Here is a 9,655-nt window from a genome sequence, read left to right as displayed (position 1 = left end):
AAATGTATGAATTTTTAACCTAATGCTGGAACTTTCGTGTAAGGAAAAGAATTTTCAACCCAAAAGATGAATTAGTAACCAAGAAAATTAATATTCTACTACACAAGACAAAGTTGATACAAAATACATCAATTTTCCACCAAACAGCCGAACTTTCAACTGAACAAGATAAATTTTCAAGCAAACATGAAATAGTTAAATTTCCAATTAAAAAAATTAATTTGTAACAAAAAAAATTGTCAACAAAATAGTTCAATTCTAGAAAATAAAAAATTGTTTTCAAGTAAAATGAAGAATGATCAATAAAAAAAATTAATTTAAAAAAAGTATTTGCTTTTTCAATTAAGTAATTTAACTAACTAAAAAATATTTTTCAGACGCTATTGACAAATAGCGAATATCTTGAAAACTTAAATCGATTAAGGTGTGAAGAGAAGTACAAATTTTTAATTAACTAGCAAAAATTAACCGACTGTGGCAAGTTTTGATAATATGATAACTATTATTTAAATGTAAATAATTCAAAGAATATATAGAAAAATTGTTATTTTTGATTTATTGCAAAAATACTATTTCGACTAATATTGAAAAATAAAGTCACTTAATCGTGCTCATCTCAATTATAAATTAAAATGCTGGTGTATGCGTCTGTCTTGCGTAAATAAAATGTTACATTATAGATCTTGAATTTTTCTCAGTTTCAACACTGACATAAATCTTACATTTTCCTTATATATAAAAAAAAACAAATTTGATATCAAAATAAAATAATTCAACACACTTAGGTGAGAAATATGTCCAGCAAACATGGTGAGTGGAATCTTATATAAAATTCAAATCAAATTCAACTATTTGAATGCAATTTTACCTTAGTAAATAGTTCGTCTGTAAATACCTTGAAAATGTATAACCTTATGTTTTTAAACGTAGAGCGCCATATTTTTTAAATAATAAAAATAATCTTTTAATATTAAAAAATTTTTTAATGAATGAAAAAAAAATTTTATTCATATTGAATTTACTGGAATTTTGTCGCTATAATAAATAAGCTTTTGTAAATTATATACAACGTTCTTAGATCGTATAAGATTTTTGATAAAATCTGAAACCATTTCTCTTTAAAGAAAGGATAATAAGTGCGTGTGTAGGGCGCACAATTTTCTAGTACTTTAAAAAATGTTTTGAAATATAAATTTTCACTCCACTTCTATAGCTTCTGTTAGCATTTAAACCATTTAATCAAATAAAACACGAACCCTAGTCTACTTTCATGTCATGGTTGACGTGTTTTGATACTTTCTCATTTCATACACAGTTGCCTTAAAATCGATCAGAAATGACGTAGTTTTGTACACATGTTTCAGTCGACAGTTTAATCAGAGGTGCACAGCTAGCATCTGCTCAGCGGTGGCTTTACAAATAATGTGTTCCAAATTAGACTCTACAAAATTAGAAATTAAAGTGCAATAACAATGAAAGTCAATCAAGTGAATTTTCGATTTTGTAATTTTATGTAAAGAAGAATCAACGCATGGACAAATGGCTTCAAGATAGGAAGCTCTGGCTTTTCGGGAGCACTCTTCCCTTGCTCCCACGAAGGTAAATTATTATAACTGTAAAGACGATTTCTTCATTTGGCATTGGGGTCGATATTATTTATTTGTTTTGTGTTCTGCAACTAATTAGAAAAATAGATTCATTTTCAAATAAAATAAAAATTTAATTTTTTATGTTTCGACCCGGCATAACTCACTGAACTCGTCGGTAAGGCTGTGTTTATCAGTCCTATCTTATACATTTTAATTGATCTAAATTCATTATAATGTATATTTAAAAAAATTTAAGTTTGTTTGTAAATTTAATTAATTTTGATTTATTATTCTTGTTACAACTGCACGAGTTGAGGCTTGTTTTGGACGTCGCTAAGTTATCATATATAACATAACAACACTGACGTAAATTACAAAACTTTTTTATCTTCATAATTTTCTTAAAAACAGATTAAAACTTTTTTTAAACAGAATAATTTGTACTGTGTGATTAGAAAAAGGACCTTTCTGGTCTGACATCCAAAAGAAAAATAGCATATTTTACGAATTTTACAGTTACAGTAACCCGATACTAAGAATCAATAATTCAATTGATTGACTGGTTAATTGATTACTTAATTATTTATTAATTGAATGATAATTGACCAATATCTAATTCTTCTTATACTGCGTCGGAGAAATGCTCTGATCGTCAAAAGCATCAGTTTTGATTTTCAATTCTATTGCTAAGTACAGTAATTAGTCAAAAGTTATTTAAGGACTGACGCTGAATAACATTTTTTATATTCAAGTTTCCGCCCCTAAATCTAGAATTTTAAGATGGTTGCATATATCAATGTAATATTACCTTTATTTCAATCGATATTAAACTTTAAATTTATTTGAAATTATAATAAGAAATTTGATAATTCTATTTCAATTTCCAAAGTAGATAGTGCCTAAAAGCTTCGATTTCTTAAAAAATAAGTTATGACCGTTATTACTGTTAAATTTTATTAGAATATAAAAAAAATAACACGTAAAATTATTGTTTTTTCTCAAAAAATGATTATTTTAAATTAGTAAACCAAAAATTTAAACCCTGCTGTAGTACAGAAAATTGCATCTTGTCCAATGCAATAATAAAACAAGGATAAATATATATCCCTTTACAAATTTATTTTCCGGAATATATCAATCGGCTTTTCAAATAGAGGGAAGAAAACTTACAACATTTTTTTGAGTTTTGCCCTTGGGTACAAATTAGCGAAAAAATACAAAAATAGCCATTTCCACAGCAAGGCTCAATTCGCACAGTTAAAACAAGTTTTTTCAAGTTGTTTTTGTTTTGTTTTAACAGTTGTTTCTATGTAAGAATAGAAATATTGGAAGAGAAGCAGAAGTAAGAAAATTAGAAAAATTAATTAATAAGTTTAAAATTCTTTTTTTTTGGTTCACTAGTCAACTTACTAAAATAATAATTCCCCTTCAACTTGGTAATTTATTGTCTTTTACTTTACGTTGTGGTCCCTATCCGTGGACGTAATAACATTACGAAAATTTGCAGTGTTTTTAAGAAATCAAATCAAATTTTCTATCAATTATATTAAGTTTCAATCCCTATCCGTGGTTAAAATGCAGTATTTTATTGACTACAAAATTGATCACATTTATAAACAAACTAATGATTTAGTTTGGAAAATATACATTATAATGAATTTAGATCAATTAACATGTATAAGATAGGATTGATTGACATAGCCTTACTGAACAAACTAAAAACTATAATTCAAAAGAAGAATGGGGGGGGGGGGCTTATAAGTGAAAATCAGGGAGTCGAACGAAATTAAGGGACATTATATAATATTTGCCAATTATTTTTGTAAATTCAATATAATTTACCTGAAAACTATGTTAAGCATGAAAAAGTACTAAAAAATAATTCAGCTACGAAGGTACAATGACAAAATTACCTTCCTTTAAAGTTTGATGCCGAAAGAAACAAAAAAAAATGAAACGCGAGATTTCTTACGTTTCTTTTCGTATTTTTCTATTTACAATATATAATAAACACATAATTTTGAAGTTATGTCTTCGTAGCCTCATCATCTTTTGATACTATTTTAGACTGAACTTAGTGTTTAGCCAAATTATTTGAATTTATCGAAATAACATTTAATCTTAAAAACAATAAGAAAATCCAACTATATTTTTTGGTAAAAGTTTTTTTTTGCAAAGGCTTCTGGTTAAAAAAATATATTTTTCAGTTAAAACTTTATCTTTTTTAGTTGAAATTTCAATTTTTTGTTGAAAATGTTTTTTTTTAATTCAACTTTTTTGGTAGAAATTTAATCTTTTTGGTTAAAAATATATCCTTTTTGGTTAAAAACGTAATTGCTTGCTTGATATATCAAATGTTACAGGTTTTGTTGAAAGTTGATCTTTATTTGTTAATTCGAACTTTAAAAAAATTAAAAAGTTGAATTACTTTGTAAACAAATTTTGTTTTATTGAGTATTCATAATTGCACTTCAAAATTCAACAATTTTCTTTCAAATGAACTTTTATTGTAAAAATTCTGTTTCGAAGAAAATTCATCTTTTTCGCTTGAAACTTTAACAATGTAGTAGAAAAATGATTTTTTTGTAGATAATTGGTCTTTTAGGATTTAAATTTAAATAATTTTATGTAAAATCCATGTACTTCGTTCAAAATTCATCTTTTTGGTAGAATATTAATCTTCTTGGTCGAAAATCTATTAGATAGGTTAATTTTTTTTCTTAAATTTCAGGTATTTAAGAATTGTTTTCAATTTTGCAATCAATACTATCCTAATAAAATATATAAATATTTATTATTTATATTAATTAATTTCTATATTTTATTTATAAGAAAAAAACCAACCCATCACGTTAAACATCTTTTCTCAAATTTCAAGTATTTTATGATTTTTTGCAATTTTGGATTTAGAATGGAAATTTTAAAATAGTAAAATTTTCTTCCTGACATTTGCTGAACATTTCTTTATATAAACTTTTTTATTTTTATTTTTAACTTTAACTATTTCATCTTTGGTTAAAACTTTATTCTGTAAATTGTTTAAGTTGGAAGTTCGTCCTCTTTGATAGAACGTTCTTCTTCTTGGTCGACGATTCGCCTTTTGAGTTGAAAATTTGTTTGTTTTTCTGTTAAAGTTATTTTTTTATCAGAAAATGTAACTATTCCCTTTTTCGATAAAAATTTATTTTGTACATTGCAAAAGTTAAAAATTCAACTATGTGGTAGAAAATTCATATATTTTGTTGATAAGTCGTCTTTTTGGGTAGAAAATTATTCTTGTTTGTTGAAAATTGAACTTTTTGCTTCAAAATCTAACTATCTTGTTAAAAATGTATCTTTCTTGACTGAAAATTATCTTTTTTCTTCCAAATTTATCTTTTCCTATATTAGAAAGTTCACTGATTTCTAAACGATTCGACTTCTTAGCTTAAAAACTTGACTCTTTTGTCTTTAAGGACCTTCAAAGATCTTCAAAGATGAATATCTTTCATGGTAGGAAAATCATCTTTCTTGGTTAAAAATGAACTTTTTTATGACAATTCAACTGTATTCAGAAAATTTGTCTTTGTGTTTCGAAAATTCAAAAATTGTATTGACTTCTAATTTTATTTTATTTAAAAATTCGAAGATTTGATTGAAAATGGTTCATGTATGCTGAAAAATCAACTATTTGGTTAGTAATTCTATTATTTTGGTAAAAATCTAATAACTTTGGCAAATTTAACTATTTTGTTAAAGTCATCATTTTTGGTAGAAAATGACACTATGTTTTAAAAAATTCCTCTTTTTGTATTGCAAATTTTGAGTTAAAAAGTAAGTTTTTTTGTTAAAGTATCAACTGTTTTCGGAAAAAATCGTCATTTTGGCTTGGAAATTTTACTATCTGGTTGTTAATGCAACTGCTTGGTTAAAAATTTATTTTCTTGTTGCTGAAAACTCAACTATTTTTTTGAAGTGCAATATATTTAGGCTTGAAATCTTAAGAATTTAAAGTATTTTGTATTTAATTCAATATGATATCATCATTCATTTTATTTGAAAGAATTTATAAACTGTATTATTTGAAATTACTGAATTATTTGACTGTTACTGTATTATTTGAAATTAAATTGCAAGCCCAAAAAAGTTCTGGGAATTTAGTTACAAATATTGCATATTCAAGAAAAGATGTGAATTTTGAACCATATAGTTGAATTTTTATCCAAAAAGATCAATTTTTAATGCAAATAATGAGTCTTCAACCAAAGAAGTGAGTTTCCAACTAAAAATTTAGAATCTTCGAAAAAATTAATTTGTAACAAAGTATCAACAACAGCAGTGTCTTTTTAACTTTTAACCAAATAGTTGAATTTTCAAACAAAAAGATTAATTTTCTACAAAAAAATACAATGTAATTCATCAACTTTTAACCAAACAGTTAAATTTGTAACTAAAAATGAAAATTTTCGAAACAACTAGTGAAATCATAAAGTAAAAAAGATGAATTGTCAACCAAAAATGTAATAGATTAATTATCAGTTTAAAAAGTTAATCGCTATAAAAAAAAATAATTTTCAAGCAAAAAGTTTAATTTCTAACAAAAAAAGATGACTTTTATTTAAAAAGCTGTTAAATTTTCAAGGCAAAAAGTCGAATTTTCTTCAGAATACGTGAATTTTCAACCGAAAAATATCAATATTCAAGAAAAAATCGAATATAATTACATTTTCAGTTAAAACCCTTAATTTTGAAACTAAAAAAAATTTAATCAAATAGTCGTATTTTCAACTCAAAATTACAAATTGTCAACCGAAAATAGAATACTTAAATTTGTAGTTAAAAAAAAATTGTCAGAAAAATTATTTTCAACGAAAGGGATAAATTTATTAATAAAATTATCAATTCTAAACCAAAATAAATAAAATGTAAACCACAAAGGTGAATTTTCATCCAGAAAAATTAACTTTATACCAAAAAATACGAATTTTTTACTGAAAAAAAAAAGTTTCAACCAAAAGTGGAATAATTAAGAAAAACTCATTTTTAACGAAGTTGTCGAATCTTCAACCAATACAGATTTATTTTCAACTAAACAGTTGTAATTTAAAAAAAATAATTTTCAATAAATGAGCGGAATTTTTAAACAAGAAAAATTTTTCATTCAAAAAAGAAAAAAAATTTCAACCAAATTATTGAAGTTTTAAGTCAAAAACACCAGGTTTCTACGAAATCTTTCTTATTGTAAAATTCATGTATTTTGATCAAAATTGGTCTTTTTGGTCAAAAAATTAATATTGTTGGTTCATAATAATAATTATTATTATTATTTTTAAAATTTCATACCTTCGGACTTAAAATTCAGCTGCTTGAATAACAATTCAACTATATGGTTACAGGTTGAACTACTTTGTTAAAAATTTCATTTTTTTTATAAATTATGTAAAGATTAACAATTTGAGATAAAAATTCATCTCTATGGTTGAAAATGTCACTATTTTGACTAAAAATTAATTTTGTTTCCCTTCCTTCGTTCAATATTACTTTTTTAAAAATATTTTTAAATACTGATTGTATTTTATTAGTTTAAAATGATCCAATTTAAAAATATTTTTCTTTTCAATGGCAGAAATGCAACTTAATTTCAAAAAACAAACTGTATATTATTTTATTTCATATTTCAGTTGATTCTAAACCGTTTTTTACAAATAGCATTATTCTTTACTTTTTGAATAACTATTGTATAATGTTTATACTCTTCAAAAAATCTTTTATGATAAAAATTAGCCCCAAAAAAACTTGAAGAATATGAATGAATATACAAATAACTCGTAGTTTAATCATTAATATTATATTTTTATTTTTATTAGTAACGTCTGACAGTATCTGACACAAAATTTTAGTAGAGAATATTTCAGTAGTAAAAGGAAGTATAGCTGGCCCTGTCAGACTGAAATGACTTTATTCACGGCTTCATTCGCTCTATTTAAAGCGTATTTTAAAAAAATAAAAAATCGAATTTGAATTTAGAATAACCATAATTCTATAAAAATTGTCAAAAAAAGTATCTCTCTCATTTCTTCTCGAACCTAATAAAATTTTCCAAACAAACTTTGCAGGATTCAATTCGGCACTGAATTATATTAAATTAAAAATTCGATTTTTCAAAAAGTTTTTTTTAATTGAGAAAAAAATATATTATGCACATTTTCCCCAAGCATTTATAAGTAGCATTGTATTCTTTTCAATTGTTTTTATTTTAAATTCAAAACTTAGTTTTTAATAACTTTAAACATTACATTTTTTCTATCTCACAGAATAATTTGATTATTTTAAATTTAATAAACAGCTAATATTGATAAAAATTCGAGAATTTTCTTGTTCGGATATTTTATAATTCGGCAATTTCCTGCCGGGAATGGGACGACTGAAAAATCTCAAAAAATAAAATTCCGGACACTCTCAAATTCCCGAATTGGAGAATTTCCTGATCATAACATTCTCAAATAATAAAATGTCCCAATTGGAAAATTTCCGAATAATAAAATTCCCGAACAGTTTAGTTTTACCGAATTATAAAATTCCCGAATAACAAAATTCCCGGCAGTTTATAATATTACTGAATTAGAAAATTCCCAAATAATAAAATTCCCTACAGCAAAATGATGAATTATAAATTATCCGACTTAGAAAATTTCCGAATATAAACAATTAAACAAATTTTATTATTAGTAAAAAAATTAATTGAATTGGTTCAATTTTAATTCCCTATGAAATCCTTTGAGATCCTGGAAAATTTCTTAAAACAACATATTGAGAGACTTTAAAATCCCTTATAATTACTAAAATCCTCGAAAATCTAATAAAATGCCTAAAAAATCGTTTAAAATATTTGTAAATCTTTAAAATCCTCTTAAATCCCTTGCAGTCTTTTTCAATATTCTAAAACCTGATAGGTCCTACAAAATCCTTATAAATCTTCTGAAATGCTAGAAAAGTCTTTAAAACCGCATACAATTTCTTAAATTCCTTAAAAGCAGTACACTCTTTGGAAATTCATTAAAGTTTTTTAAAACTCTTGAAAATTTCTTGGAATGTTTGGAAATACACTAAAATATTTCAAATCCATTAAAATCTTTTTTAAAATGTTGATTTTTTTTTGTTGCTTGGAAATTCCTGAAAATTTTTTAATATGCTCTAAGATCTTTAAAATTCCATAAAACCTTTCAAATTCTTTATATCTATTCAAAATGTTTGAAAATCTTTAAAAATGTTGGAATTCCTTTGAAAACTATTAAAATCTGATCAAATCCGTTGAAAATACGTGAAACTACATGAAATCTGATATTTTAAAAAATATATTAAAATATTTAAAGCCCTATGAAATCCTTTAAGATCCTGGAAAATTGATGAAACTATACATTATTGAAAGCCCTTAAAATCCGTTAAAATTGATAAAGTCCTCAAAGATCTTATAAAATCCCTTCAAAATGCTTTGAAATATTTGGAAATCTTGGAAATTCCCTGAATTCTCTTGAGTATTTTTGAATATTTTAAAATCCCATAAATCCTATGAAATCCTTTAAACACTTTAGAAATCGTAGGAAATACTTAAAAAACTCATATTAACCAAGATATTTGAAATGATCATTAAGTCTGTGAAAACCTACGAAATCCCTTAATTTTTTGAAAATTCTTGGCAATTTATAGAAATATTTTAAAATGTTTAAAACTTTTTTGTATCTATTTAAATCCATCAAAAATCAATTAAAATCTTTGAAATAATATTAAATCTCTCAAATAACTCTTGTGCAACCCCTTGGACTGCCATAAAATCTTAAAGATCCTTTAAATTTCCTTAAAATGTTGAAAAGCTTTGCAAATTCCATAAAATAATTGAAATTTTGGAAATTCTATGAATTTTCTTGGAATTTCTTGATTTTTAATCTCATATCGAAAATCAAAAATAATAGTATAGAAGTCTCCTAAAAACTATTTTAAACTTTAGAATGTTAAATTTTGATTCCAATTGACACTTTCTCGATAAAAATCACCTAAGTAGGGTTAGGATTTGGCAAGAAATTTCCAAA

General features: G+C 24.5%; 1 protein-coding gene across 2 annotated transcripts in view; it reads left to right on the top strand.

Annotated features, from left to right (window-relative positions):
- Positions 1 to 1,352: 1,352 nt before the first annotated feature.
- Positions 1,353 to 9,655, top strand: part of LOC117180775 (cyclin-dependent kinase-like 4) — a 43,463-nt gene continuing 35,160 nt past the window's right edge. For both annotated transcript variants that reach the window (XM_033373274.1, XM_033373276.1), the window contains exon 1: positions 1,353 to 1,599. In XM_033373274.1, coding sequence (XP_033229165.1) covers positions 1,532 to 1,599 — 68 coding nt within the window. In that variant the 5' untranslated portion in view covers positions 1,353 to 1,531. The remainder of the gene's footprint in view (positions 1,600 to 9,655) is intronic.

The sequence above is a fragment of the Belonocnema kinseyi genome, chromosome 9 (assembly GCF_010883055.1).
Source record: "Belonocnema kinseyi isolate 2016_QV_RU_SX_M_011 chromosome 9, B_treatae_v1, whole genome shotgun sequence".
NCBI classification, from domain to species: domain Eukaryota; kingdom Metazoa; phylum Arthropoda; class Insecta; order Hymenoptera; family Cynipidae; genus Belonocnema; species Belonocnema kinseyi.
Note: the sequence above shows the minus strand (reverse complement) of the source record. Positions and strands in the feature narration are given on the sequence as shown.